Genomic DNA, 15,062 nt, shown 5'->3' with positions numbered 1-15,062 from the left:
ATTGAACGATGGTTAAAACAAGCGTCTTTTGATTTGTACTGCAAAAATAGTTGAAAAGTGTACCATTACATTGCAATAATTGAAAGAGAAAGTAAACAAAGAGAGCCTCTCAAATGCAGATAGGACCTATTGAAATGTTTGGCCTGAAATATTATTTGTACGTTTTCTCGATAACGAGAGGTACATTCAAAACAATTTCCAAAAGCTTTCTACTACGATGCTGTAGTTTTAATTTGAAGCTAAGAGGCCCAAATTGGTTGATAGTTGGCTGAGAAATTTATTTTAATACACTTTGTCAAAAATCTCTCAAAAAGTTAAGTTGTACTTCTCCCAAAAACTCATCGAAATGTATCTCGGTAATCAAGTGTCCAATCGAAATAAAATACAATAGCGTTCTACTAGGATGTTACAGCTCTCATTTGGTGCCAACAGAAACCAAATCGGTTAACAGACGGCTGAAAAATTTATATGATACACTTGTCAAAAATATCTTAGAAAGTTAAGATGTACATATTACTCCCAAGTACACTTCGAACGATCTCTCGGGAACCAAATGCCCAATTGAAATGAAATTCAGGAGCATTCTACAAGGATGTAGTAGCTGTTATTTGGTGCTAAGAAATTCTAATTCGGTTGATAGACGGCTGAGAAATTTATTATGATACACTTTGCCGAAAATCTCTAAAATTGTTAAGTTGTACTACTCCCAAGTATTCATAGGAAAATATCTCGGTATCCGAATGTCCAACCGAAGTTAAATTCAAAAGCGTTCTACTAGGATGTTTTTTTTATTCTTCAATCACTTAACCTAATTTTACAGCTCTTTTGTTCACTAGGGCACTACGTGAGCAATTCCAACTGGACGCTGCACTTACACTTTGTACAGCGCCTATATGTATTCTATTCTAATTTAACTATATCGAACCTGCTGCCTTGTGCTGCTTCAACTTTTCTACTCTGTCCACGGTAGAATGATGAGCACGATGATGCTGATGTGTGGATGCTGTTCTTTTCCAGTCCGTTTGGGGGTCGTCCATTATGAGTTGCGGTTCGTCGATATCCATATTCCGGGTCCGTTAGAGCTATGTGCTCCGAAGAGGGCCAGGTGTCAGTTGCTCTCGGGGGAACTCTGCCCTCCGGGCCTCGGATCGAAAGTCTGGTTTTCAAGCGATACTTATACCCTTCTTATGGACGTCAGAAGAGTAAAAATAGAATCGGAAGAAATTTGATTTGGCCACTGGTTAAGGCGATGGTGGACAATCACCCAGGATGGAGATCTGTCAATTTGGCCCTCTCTCTGCTGCACCACCATGGATGCTCAGGACTGAAAGTATGTAGGTACACGCAACCTGAGATTGGCAGATTCTAATGCAATTGGGTATGAAACATATACAAATATTGTATTAGGGCCTTGCAAATACAAAAATTGGTAGGTGGCAGTATACCAAAAATTGTATTGGCTTCCTAGAATCTGTATCTTGCGCTCTAACCAGCACGGCTATAACTGCACATGAATATAGACAAGAGGCTGAAAGCCATCATCATCAACACAAACGTGGCTTGGTGATGGAAGTGATACAGCCGCCACACTGCACATTTGTCCAGAGCCGTATTTGCGAAGACAAAACTGTTTAAGCTTCAGCTTTAAGTTTTTAGACACATATTGAGTTTTAGAAAGTTTATTTTCAATAGGGTCATCCCTATTATTGTTATGTTAGAGTGGTTCGTCTGGTTAAACTGATTCAAAAATCTGCTTTCTAATAATTTTATTTGCAATGCCATGATGGATGGTGATGGATCGTTTAATTAGAAATTCCACCAATAAACGGCAAATTCTAAATTTCATATATCTCAGGACTCTCACCACTTACAAAGTTGGTGTCTTCGACAACGTTGTTAAGTGAGTCAAGGGCTTACAGTTAATGGTCCACTAGGCGGCGCTAGTTACACATTTGCAAAATCATTCAAAGGATTGATATTTTTTCGTGAAGTAATCAACTAGCTGTAAGTTTGTTTTCTTTGAACGTGTCTAAGTCAAGTCAAAGGTTTTTCAAAGAGCTATGTATTAGTCATAATTGTGCAATGTCGCATTTCATTCGGTTCACTTGATCCAGAGATATAGCAATTAAATGAAGAACACTCAAATATGAACTACTTTATTAGAGTTGCTCCAATTTTATGTAAAGTTATCCAATCGAGCCCAAATTTGTACCGTTTATATCTTACTAGTTGTGCAACTGGCAGGAAAAAATTGAGAATATTTGGTGCATTTTTCAAAAAGTTACAGCTTGCTGAATATATTTGAAATATTAAATAAAAGTTGCATGCTTCAATTAGTTCGTAATTAGCGCCGCCTACTGACAGAACCTTGAACCAATCAGCTAATCAACTGAGCGGCCGTAACCAACCTAACAACATCGCCGAAGACATCAACTTTCTAAGCGAGCGAGCGAAGACATCAACTTTCTAAGCGAGTGTTTAAGTTTAAAAAATTGCCTAAAACATTTTTAGCAAGTTGTATCCTTTTATAAAGTCCACCAAAACTATTCAAATTTTGATTACTTGTTCCTCAACGAGTTTGATTTAATTGGTGCAAATTTGGGCTTGATTGATTATTCAACTTTACACGAAATTAGAGCCCTTCTATCTATATCTAGTTTTTGACTTCCGTTTATCAAATTACTGTACCTTAGGACTAAGCGAACCGAATTAAATTAAATTTTGAAAGTTTGTGACTAATGTATTGGTCTTCATGTATCGTTGGACTCGACTAAAATATGACCAAAGGCAAAAAAGTTGCAATTTATTGAAAACTTTTCGAAAAGTTCTGATGATTCGAATGTTTTATCCAAGGGCTGAAAGTCTCTTGAATAAAGGCAAATCAATCAAATTTATCGAATGTTTTATTTTTGTAAATTTGCTATAACTTTGTAAAACATTCTGATATTGTATAGAGAATAATTAATCAGCAGATTTTTGGATAAGCCACACTTGATTGACCGTAATCATTTCACAATAATGAAAAAAAAAGAAATGACAGAACTTGGCAGAAACATTTTTGTCTTCGTAAATACGACTCTAGACCCATTGTGCACTGAAAAGCCCGCATCCAGCAGGTTGCTGTTTGCAAGTGGAAAATTCCATGTAGACAATAGGACGCGAAGCTCAGCAGCGAAGCGAAAGTTATTTTTAGACGCAACCCGGTTCAACTTCTCGGGTTTGAATGGAGGTGTTTGTGTGTAGTGGTATGGAAGCTATGGAACCGTGTAGCGCATCTTAATACAACGGATGGATTATGATTTATCACATTTTCTGTACGTTTTTAATACATAAATTGGTAGAAAAGGCATATCTCAATTTTTGGTAGCTTTCCTTGTTTTGCGTGTAGGGTAGATCTGTTATCAAGAGCATAGACTCAAGATTTTAAAGTTTTTTATGATCGAGAAGCTACAAATAACATAAGTTATTAACGCCCCTGTGTGATAGTCAATCCACATTATTACATCACTCGACTTCACTGGCGCTTGAATGCACTGGATGCACATCATGCGATCTAGTAGGCACAGCAAACGGTCTTCACATCAGACCGTCGCTAACGTCAAAGTGGACGCACAAGTCATCTTCCGGGAGCACCCGTTTCGTTGCAATAATCTGAGTCACACATTTTGGCGATCCTTCCGGATAATTTCGAGCCTTCAGGAAGTGGCCAAGCGGGTGCGTCCTCGAAGAAACGTGATTGTTTAATTCAGAGTGAAAAAAAGTGTGTTTGTGAAAAGTGCTTAAAGTGAAATGTATGTATGCTGTATGCGAAGAGAGGCCAATTAACTGACTAGATACCGGTGAGTTAGTTCCTGGCGAAACGGCTCCAAAAAAAAAATCAATATTGTTATAATTCGTAGTATTTTAATTATGAAGTGAAACTGTCTGGCAATCACCGTCGTGTTGTCCTGTGCCTACATGGAATAAGATAGTGGTTAGGTTAGGTTGTTCGCTCTCCTCCCGCAACAGTGTTATCAGAAACAAAAAGAGAAGCACCAACACAACTAGTACTCTTCCGCGGAGAAGCCAAGTGTGAATTTCTCGATTGAACCCGAATTTGCAACAATTAAGGCCTCCGTTGGGTAAAAACAACCTACCACGGATGTTTGACACATTTTTTTATAATTCAATGAAATATCGGAAACGCGCTAATGAAACTTGAATTTCGGTTGATTCCGTTTGGCAATAACAAGTAAAGCCCAGCTTCGTGTTCGTAAGGAGTCGCTCAAGAAATTTCTTGACCGATTAAATCTCATGACCTGGCAGAAACTTTCTACAACTACTCCCATATGAATTGGCCTTTTTTTCGCAACTGCGTATTGCGATCGAAGAAATACGGTTTTATACGACGAAACCTGAATATTTTTTGATCATCTTCTCTCGTTGGGAACGAGTAACGATAAAATTTTGAAGTCTTTCTCTAGCGAAACCAAATGTTATTGATAATATGACATGTGATGAATTGTGGTTAGAACTCAGACAATCATTAAAAAAAAAACAAATCGAAAAACTGACACATATCGCACTGAAATGGCCACTGGCTGTTATCCCCACATACTCTTCACACATGTATTTTTTTTTTGTACAATATTAGTTTTGGTAGTACTCAATACAGAAAAATCATGAAAAGCCTTTTCTGTAAATTAGGCGAGGTTGATATGCATATTGTGTGTTCTGATGGTATTTTTTATAATTATTTAACCCTCGAGTGATCGTGCTGTTGTATTTTGTACAACACATTGATAAAACATTACTTTTTGTACTCAGTATTAGCGTGGTGGTGGCGGTGGTGGCCAACCACGCGAGTTACGGAAGGTTAAAGCAGTGCTGTTCTGTAGATATCTTCCAGAAATGTATTTTGTGATACAATTTCCAGATTATTTTCGACACACTTACTGTTGTGATTATCATCAATCATGATAACTTACATCAATTTATATTGTAGATGTTGTAATAGCTTGTAATAGATCCGTCTGCTTTATTTGGCGTCTCGAGATTTAATAACTGACATCGAATGACCCTAGTCAAACCAGAGTCTACTATACAAATTCAACATATGCAGTGCCTACTATAAATTCCTACAATATATATATGTTCGACGGGAGAAGTGGGTTTCGGAAATGCCCCATCCTGAACAAACGTCTTATAAAGATTTGAAATCAAACAATATTAATGAACTGCTTCATACTATCTTGTGTGCTACTGGAATGAGAACAATACTGTATATTTTGACCCGAATTTTGGTGGGATTGCAGTAGATGCGTAGATATTGCGAAATAATCGATTTATCCCTGGTCGTGAATTGGAATCATTATGACCTCTAAACTTGCACTATAGTGCACGTATACGTTAACGGGGTCAGCGTCAGCTAATGCACGAAGAAAGTTAACTATGTGAAGACCACTACTAAAAACACTACTACCAATTAGATCTTGAATTAGATCTAACGACACATAAAATATTAACTAAGTATCAATATCTGTATATTTGTACATTAACCTTTGAGCAGTCGCGTCTTTGACTACCTGCAGCGACACCGCGCTCACGCTGTGTACCACAAGCGTGCATTTTTCATGGTGCGTGTACTCAGTACACGACGCGACCGCTCCCGGGTTAAGCGTGTAGTATACAATAATTGAAGAAATAAAAATAGTAAAGTAGATGAAGCTTATTTTCACAAGCTGAAAAATTAGATATTGGCTAGTTTGAATTATTGAAGTCTAATGCTAGGGGCAAGACAGATCTAACGAGAGAAAATCTGTGTTCGAAGTGTTGCTCAGAATACCTCACAGTTCCTTAAATTTTATTCCATTCAGACCAAAGCGTGATCTGGCACCAATGTCAAACTACAAAGTGTTTCGTGTGCTGAATGAAAATTGCAGTTTCGGGGATGTCTTTCAACAAATTTTGTTGATCATCGATCAAAAAGAGTAACTCCGAAACTCTCAGAGTTGCTCTCGTTTGCACAGTGTCTTGCGCCAAGATCTAATGTGTGATTAAAACTACTATTTGTTTAAGACAAACACAATTATGACACATTGTTTTTATATGCTGAGTATAGAACTGCGTAATCGTATTTAATTTTGTGTTAAATTGTGTCTCTTGGCGACCATTTGAATTGTCCACAGCGTGTCCGAATGACCGCACCATTGTCCACAGCGTGTCCGGATGACCGCACCATTGTCCACAGCGTGTCCGGATGACCACACCATTGTTCACAGCATGTCCGGATGACCGCACCCTAGTCCATAGCGTGTCCGGATGACCGCACCCTAGTCCACAGCGTGTCCGGATGACCGCACCATTGTCCACAGCATGTCCGGATGACCGCACCATTGTCCACAGCGTGTCCGGATGACCGCACCCTAGTCTATAGCGTGTCCGGATGACCGCACCATTGTCCACAGCGTGTCCGGATGACCGCACCATTGTCCACAGCGTGTCCGGATGACCGCACCATTGTCCACAGCGTGTCCGGTTGACCGCATCCCAGTTCAAAGCGTGTCCGGATGACCGCACCCTTGCGCAAAGCGCGTCCGGATTATCACATCCTAGCCCATTAGCGCGTCCGGAATGCCTGTATCCTCACCCACTAGCGTGTGTGGAAGAATGCACCGTATAGGTGGGCCGAATCGAATTAAGCTGCCCTTGTTTTCCCAGGCTCTGCGCACTTGCAAAATGGGCAGAAATATCTAAATCAGGCCCATTTGTTTACGAATTTCCAAGATTAGCGCCTTAGAAAACGTGAGTAGAAGATTGGGTTGGCCATTGTGGCAGCCATATTTGAATCCTCTTATGTTTCACCTTAATTTGGCGAAAAAAAAAGACGAAAAAAAAATCAGTGGGACTGCACAAAAAGTGAGATTTAGGATGAGATTTGTCGCTTGATTTGTCCTGAACTAGGTTGGTGTTAGGATGAAAGGGATCGATTACCTTATGAGTTCAGACCGAAAATAAGAATAGTCTTGAACTCTTTACAGTATTCAGGTACAAAGTGAACCTATTTGTTTAGTCCCAAACATTTCTGATATATTTGGTTAACAATCGGCTTTTGAAGCATGGACTAATTTCAAGACCTGAATGTACCGCAGAAAACCATGAAATTTTGTGTGTCCAATCGGGTATTCATTACTATGTATTTTTTCTGCGTAATTTGTCATTTGTGTCAATTATTTTTAGCGTGGTTCACCGATCTGTACAGTAGAGGACCAATAAAAAATGATGTACTTGGGTACCAAGGTTCGTTCACAACCTGCTAACTTGCTGGTGGAAGCCTTTCTATTGGTATGCTTTGGAAAATATGCTCTTAAACAACACTGACAACGTTGTTCAATTTTATGGTACAATGAAGGTTTAAATACAGAAATGTGGCAAATTTTGTTGCTTACGGTTCACAGTCTCAACTTTTATTCTCAAGATTCGTGAGAAATAAAAAAAATCACGCATCATCCCGAAACGAATGACTTTAGAAGATAAAAGTTTGTCATTGTTCAAGGATGAATTAATTAATATATTAATTGTAGCTGTGTATAAAACGTAATTCCCACATATTCGGAAATTTTCAACCGTTATTTGTTCGTGAATCTGTATAGATACAGAACCTATTCTAGCATTCATTATTATATATATATAACAAGGTTTCTTTAGACATTTTGAATCTTGAGAAAAGAATGGATATACGTTGGATTGAGAATACAGAATGCTTTATCACCCCACCAACAGCTTACATGCAACCATAACAGCAATTTGATATAAGATGGAGGTTTGCAAGATCTCTCTGGATCTGTACTAAACATAATGCACATCTTTAAATGTTCTTTATGTTTTCAATCCTGAGAAGAGGGTGGATGTGTGATAGTCAATCCACATTATTACATCACTCGACTTCACTGGCACTTGAATGCACTGGATGCACATCATGCGATCTAGTAGGCACAGCAAACGGTCTTCACATCAGACCGTCGCTAACGTCAAAGTGGACGCACAAGTCATCTTCCGGGAGCATCCGTTTGGTTGCAATAATCTGAGTCACACAGCCTCATAATACATGTGTCACAGATAGGGCGATCATTTTCCACCGGCAGTTGTAAACAACATCCTACTCAAAAGTCGATCATGCGTTAAACCTCAACACGCTTGTCTGGCTTTCAATTTGAAACTTATGCCATACGATCGTGGTCTACACATACCGCACCACAGTTCGGAACTAGAGCTCGAATCTATAACAAACCACTAAACTATGGCGGTCAGCTTCGCGATCAACGGTCGTCCGTACCACAGTAGGAGTTTGCTGTAGATTATCGATTTGGATATAATTGTAATTATAATTATTTTGCCACCGTAGTAACCCCAACCGACGTCCCGATCGAAACCAGTCTAATCTCATTTATTCGAAACCATGCGCACCTGACCGGAACCAAGTTCATGTGTTCCGAAGGGAACTGCGGTGCTTGCATGGTGCATGCGACAAAGATTCATCCCGTTAGTAGGGAACCGATGTCAGTCAATTTGAATTCGGTGAGCGATTTGTGGTTTGAAAAATTGGATTGTTAATTTATTTCCTAAACTGATAGTGTCTGATGTCGGTTTACTCCTGCCATGGGATGGATATAACAACGATCGAGGGAATTGGACCGACAGTTGAAGGATACAACATCATTCAACGGAGATTGGCACGCTTCAATGGAACTCAATGCGGTCTTTGCTCTCCAGGAATGGTAATGAACATGTACGGTTTGCTGGAGTCAACAAAGGGGCAAATAACGATGGAAGAAATAGAAAAGTCCTTCGCAGGGAACGTATGTCGATGTACCGGATATCGACCTATAATGGATGCTATGAAGTCATTTGGAACAGATGCGTGCAGCGCGTTGCTTGCAAAGTGTAAAGATATAGAAGATTTAGGAAACGAGTGCAACCGAGATGAAAAATGTGTGAAAAGTTGTCTGAAATTTGTAGACAAGAAACCCATTCATATGTTTTTCGGGAATGACAAAGAATGGCATAAAGTTTATGATGTAAATGAAGCGTTTAAAATTCTGAAAGACATTGGATATAAACCATACAGCTTTGTGGCGGGATGTACTGTACAGGGTGTGAGTAATGATAGAAGTGCCCCGAAGGTATTCATTGATATAAGTTCAGTTGAAGAATTACACTCCCATTGGATGGGAAGTGAGCTTATTGTCGGAGCAAATGTGTCTTTATCTGAGCTTATTACAATTTTGAAAGAAGCTGCTGGCAGAGAAGAGAAATTCAAATACTGCGAACAGTTGAGCAATCATGTGGCTATGATCGATCACCCGTCATTGAGAGACCTTGGAACACTTGCGGGGAATTTGAGTATGAAAAACAGAAATCAAGGATTTTCTTCAGATTTGCATGTTATTTTGGAGGCGGTACAAGCTTCGATAACAATTAGTAATATTACGATGCTTCATTCTTAACTACACATCTAAACAAGGTCCTTTTTGCAGCTGATTGTGACGGTCGAATTGATTCTGTTAGCCCTCAGCAGTTGTGTCGGCTGGACATGGATAAAAAACTAATCCTTAATGTGTCATTCCCACCTATGCATGCGGATAATTATGCCTTCCGTTCGTATCGCGTTGAATCGCGAGCTCAAAACGGACGCGTCTTCGTTATAGGAGCCTTTTTCATACGATGGTGTGCCAGACAACGAACCATCGAGTCTGCGGCTGTTTGTTTCGGTGGAATCAGCTCAACCGTAAAGTAGAAGTTCATTCAGTTTCATATGCGAAATGATATGCTTTGGAAGGTCAATTCTAATCGCCCTCTTATTTTCATTCTAGTTTACTCACGCGATTGAGACGGAAAAGGCCCTCTGCGGTAAAAATCCCTTCAATAACAATGTGCTTCAGCAAACTTTAGAGGCTCTTGACTTGGACCTAAAGCCTTTTTGGGATCCATATCAGGTTGACCCTCAGTACCGCAAACAAGCAGCAATTGGAATATTTTATAAATTTATGCTCAGTATAGCTCCTAGAAAACTCGTAGATTCAAAATTCATATCAGGATCAACTAGTTTTGAGAGACCAGTTTCAAGTGGTGCTCAATCTTATAAAACCTTTCCGCAAAGCTGGCCCCTAACCAAAAGCATACCGAAACTAGAAGGGATTTTACAAGCTTCCGGAAAGTCATCCTACATCAACGATACACCCTCAATGGCACACGAGTTATATGCCGCCTATGTCATCGCTACAAAACCCAGAACCATCATCAAAGAGTTGGATGTAACTGAAGTATTGAATATACCCGGCGTTGTTCAGTTTATATCTGCTGGGAACATCCCTGGAAGTAACAACTTTATGCCATACGCAGGCACTTCAAAACACTATTTTCCATACGGCGAAGAAGAGGAGGAAATTTTCTGTACTGGCAAAGTACTTTTTCATGGTCAACCTGTAGGTTTGATATTGGCCGAAACATTGGAGTTGGCCAACCGCGCAGCAAAATCAGTTCGTATAGATTATTCTGAACCCGATGGGCCTTTACTTCCAACCCTGAAACATGTTCTCCAAGCAGGTGCAATGAATCGCATCAAACCAGCAGGTGCACCTCAGACGGGCCCCAACTATGAATCCACTAACGGTGGCTACTACAGAATCTCCGGTAAGGTAGCGCTCGAAGGACAGTACCACTATTCACTCGAAACTGAAAGTTGCATCTGTGTACCTAAAGAAGATGGAATGGACGTATATTGTTCAACACAAGATATGGATTACGTGCAAGTAACAATTTCGGGAGTTTTGAAGTTACCACAAAGCAAGATCAATATGATCTGTCGGCATGTTGGCGGTTCTTTTTCTTCAAAAATAACACGCAGCTCACAGGTTGCCAGTGCCTGTGCTCTTGCTGCATATATAACGCAATGTCCGGTACGCTTCATGCTATCTCTAGAATCCAACATGACCTCCTTCGGCAAGCGGAAAGGATGTGTAAGTAACTACGAAGTGTCAGTGCGAGGAGATGGCAAGATAGCAAGGCTTACCAACTCTTTCATCTACGACTGTGGGGCTCACACAAACGAACCCAGTGAACTTTATTATATCAAACATTTCACGAATAGTTATGATAGTACAGCATGGAAACTGATACCAAACCAAGCACGAACAGATGCTCCTACCAACATTTGGAGTCATTATCCTGGGGCAGCCGAAGCAGTCGCCACGATCGAAACAGTCATGGAGCACATTGCGTTCGAAAGAGGTTTGGATGCTCTTGACGTCCGTATGGTTAATTTTGTTAAGGGTAGCAAACTACGTGTGCTGTGCCCACAATTCAGAAAAGATGTAGAGTTTGACAGTCGCAAAAAAGAAATTGAGCTCTTCAATGAATCCAACCGGTGGAAAAAGCGAGGCATCTCCATAGTGCCGCAAGAATTTCCAGTAGAATTCAAAGGTGGAATGAAGGCTTGGATTTCTGTTCACCATCTTGATGGGTCAGTTTCCATTAGCCATGGAGGTGTCGAAATCGGACAAGGGATGAATACTAAAATTATTCAAATTGCAGCTCACACGTTAGGAATTCCGATGGGAAAAATAGCAATCAAACCTTATAGCAATTTGATTGCAGCAAACAACTTTATGACGGTAGATATGTTTTCCACTGATCAATTGGGCTTCGCAGTAATGAAGGCCTGTCAAATTTTGGCAAACCGTATGAAACCAATAAGGGACGCAAACCCAGCCGCTTCGTGGGAAGTTTTAGTAAGCACATGCTTTACGCTGAATGTTAACCTAACCGCTTCTTATTGGTTTACTGCGAGTGAAATGAAAAACTACACCATATTGACCTTGGGATGTAGCGAAATCGAGCTAGATGTCCTAACGGGTAATGTCCGAGTAATTAGAGCGGATATCCTGGAAGAAGCCGGTGGAAGTCTGAATCCGGCCGTAGACATAGGTCAAATCGAAGGTGCATTCGTTATGGGACTTGGTTATTATCTCAACGAGTCACTGCAATATGATCCAGAGACAGGAGCTCTGCTGAACAACACAGCCATGACTTACAAACCTCCAGGGCCCAAGGACATCCCTACAGATTTCCGGATTAAGTTACACCAAAACAACCCACACAATCCAGCAGAACTATGGCGTTTCAAAGCCACGGGAGCTTCGGCTTTTTCGATTGCTGTTTCCGCTGTATTTGCCTTGAGACAAGCTCTGATGTCGGCCCGTAAAGATGCTAATCTACGAACTGAGTGGTTACCTCTTGGTAAGTTTGTTTCTTTTTGGGTCATGACTCAGTCTTAACATCTGTCGATGCCCTTACAGGAACATAACGCATTGTGTGAAGAATATTAGCATAACTATTGGATGTTTTATAATTATGTTCTATGTTTCAGGTCAACCAGCAACACCGGACAATATTCTACATTTAACTGGAAATTCAACCAATCAGTACATTTTCTCTAATTGCACGATGTGAATAAAATAGTAAGCCTGAATTATTTTACAATGCTTTCCCAAGCGATTTCAAATTGTTTGAATGAATAAACAAATAAATACCCAAGTAACCATGCTGTTGAAGCTGTACGTATTGCATATTTAAAGCGCATATATTGGCATGCATTGCCCTACATTAATCATTAAAGTCGAATTAAAGTGGCAAGTGGCGCCACTATTTCTGACTTACGATTATACTGGTATAATCGTAAGTCAGCAATAGTGGCGCCACTTCTCACTTTAATTCAACTTTAATGGTTTATATAGATTAATGCATGTCAATATATGTGCGTTATTTATGCAATACGTACAGCTTCAACTGCGTGGTTACTTGGGCAATTTTAAAACATGCATGCATTTATTTGCACTAGGGAAGTGGAACCATCTCGGCAGTGCTCCTATTTTGGGCACTTTTCCTCAACCAATGTTGAACCATTGACACAATTTTTGGAGCGCGGGGAGATACGTATAAACGTGTACAAAATTTCAAATCAATTGGTTTAGAATTGACTGAGTTATAGTGAAAACCGGCCACTGGCCAAGTGGCTCGCTACCCTACATCACAATTAGGATAACGCAAATTCAGTAGATTATACCACAATACCCGGTTCGCGGCTGCCGCTCTCCATCTTCGGAAAAGCCCAACGCTTGCCAGATATGCTTCACCTGGTCCACCCATCGCGTTGGCAGCTTTCACGCCTTCTTGTGCTGATTGGATCAGCAGCGAACACAAATATTGCAGGGTTGATGTTCGTCGTTATTACAACTTGCCCTATCCAACATATAGGGGCTGCCACGCGTGGGGGGGGGGGAGGTTGAAAAGTCCCAAAAAATGACCACGTGGTTTATGGACAGCCCCATACTTCCGGCTTTGGCCACCTTCTGGATACTGGGCTCGCTGTACAGTGTAGCGAGTTCATGGTTCATTCTTCACCGCCACATGCCGTCCTTCTGCGCACCGTCGAAGATAGTCCTTAGAGGTGACTGTAGGTATCTTATGATGCACCGTCGGAGGTCGAAGGCATCTCCGTCACCCCATCTATCGCGACACCACTTCCTAGACGAATGCTGACGAGTTCGGTTCCGCCTACCATGCACAGTTAAAATAAAAATGTAAATTTAAGTTTATTTTCATGCACATAATTGGAGCACGAAAATAAACCCAAAAATACACCGCGTTTTAAATTTACACGAATTGAAAACTGTTGAAAACAAGGAATCGACGTGTAAATTTAAGCGTCGTTGAATTTTACAAAGATCAAACCAAGCGCCGCTTTTATTGACTTCGTTCCATTTCCGATTGTTCCTTTGGTTTGGATGCTTCCCTTCTTTCGCCGATGGAGGTACCAAATAAAAAAACATAAACCGGATCATGCCAAAGATCAATACACCTGATTTATTTCTGGAAAAGTAATATCATCACTGTTACACTGTTTCACTCATTGTATGTTTGATGCTATTTTTGACTGCGATCACGGTTTCTGCTGCTGAAGCGGTGGACGACGACGAGGACGACGACGACGACGACGGGAGTAATCAAATGGAGTGCGAGCTGTTGGAAATAAACACACGGGATCCCTATTAGTTTAGGACAACAGCAATAAAGTTTGTTGAACACATTCGGCAGTAGCCACTCAAATAACTCTTACCTGCAGATCAGCGGATGAAAAAATCCAATTATCGAAGCGGCGAAACACAATTTTATCATAAACCACAACCTGTTTTCCAGCACGCAGTCTTTTTGCCGGCCATGTTTTCTTCCACTACCAAACGTTCTCGTGATTTTACACGTCGGTTGAAATTTGTAGCTTTATCAAATGATATATAAATGCAAATACATGCATTTTTGTGGATAGCATTGAGTTTTCTATGTTTTTTCGTGCTCAAACTATGTGCATTGATTTAAACTCAATTTTAAATTAAATTTGTGTTTCAACTCATGTAAATTCACATCCAGCATGATTTACATGCCGTTTAAATTTCCAAAGTTTTTGCTGTGTGCACTTTGTTTTTGGCGCATTTACCAACAGTCCAACTTTGGCTGCTTTGCAGTTTGGCGATAATTTACGTGCCATCCGTTAAGCACACAAATTGACCGGATTTCGTGAAAAACGTACCTACTCGGCTGTTAAGCCCGGTTCGTCGCATTAGGCAAACTACGTAGACTAATTTTTGGCCATCTCAGACACCCCTTTCTTCCCCCCGTAGACTTTTGTTCATACAAAATTTTTGAAATTTGTATGGAGCGTATACTTTGGTCATACCCCCGTGCACCCTAAGACCTTACGTAGTTTATGGACAGGCCCTTACACCTTTCAGAGCGAAGTTGAAAAATAGGCATGAGGGTTCGTCACCGAAGGCTGGCGCTTGAGCCTAGCTATTTAGCACTGTAGTTGGAGGAAATGCCAATGCAAAACCCGTAGCTTTCGGGAAGGTAAGCCCAGTTCCCTGGGTTAGTGGGTTGGTGTCAGGCCCTGCGAGCCAGCCGTAAAAAAGACTAGCACCGGAAAATCAACAAGAGAAGAATGCGAACCGATACCAATGCATTGCAATGGC

The 15,062-nt window shown here is 40.6% G+C and overlaps 1 protein-coding gene and 1 long non-coding RNA gene across 2 annotated transcripts; one reads left to right on the top strand and one right to left on the bottom strand.

Moving 5' to 3' along the window:
- Positions 1–8,100: 8,100 nt before the first annotated feature.
- On the top strand, positions 8,101–12,562 carry LOC109408695 (xanthine dehydrogenase/oxidase-like). The gene is made up of 4 exons (XM_029879845.2): positions 8,101–9,459; positions 9,516–9,766; positions 9,852–12,276; positions 12,407–12,562. The coding sequence occupies exons 1-4, from the start codon at positions 8,619–8,621 to the stop codon at positions 12,487–12,489; spliced, it is 3,600 nt and encodes a 1,199-aa protein (XP_029735705.2). The 5' UTR covers positions 8,101–8,618; the 3' UTR covers positions 12,490–12,562.
- Positions 12,563–13,876: 1,314 nt separating this feature from the next.
- On the bottom strand, positions 13,877–14,505 carry LOC134287177 (uncharacterized). Its single transcript, XR_009997095.1, has 2 exons — positions 14,156–14,505; positions 13,877–14,084 (listed from the first exon to the last, which is right to left on the bottom strand). It is a non-coding gene; the product is annotated as an uncharacterized LOC134287177 (long non-coding RNA).
- Positions 14,506–15,062: the final 557 nt, after the last annotated feature.

This window comes from Aedes albopictus, chromosome 2 (assembly GCF_035046485.1).
Source record: "Aedes albopictus strain Foshan chromosome 2, AalbF5, whole genome shotgun sequence".
Taxonomy (NCBI): Eukaryota; Metazoa; Arthropoda; class Insecta; order Diptera; family Culicidae; genus Aedes; species Aedes albopictus.
This window is presented reverse-complemented; position numbering and strand designations above follow the sequence as displayed.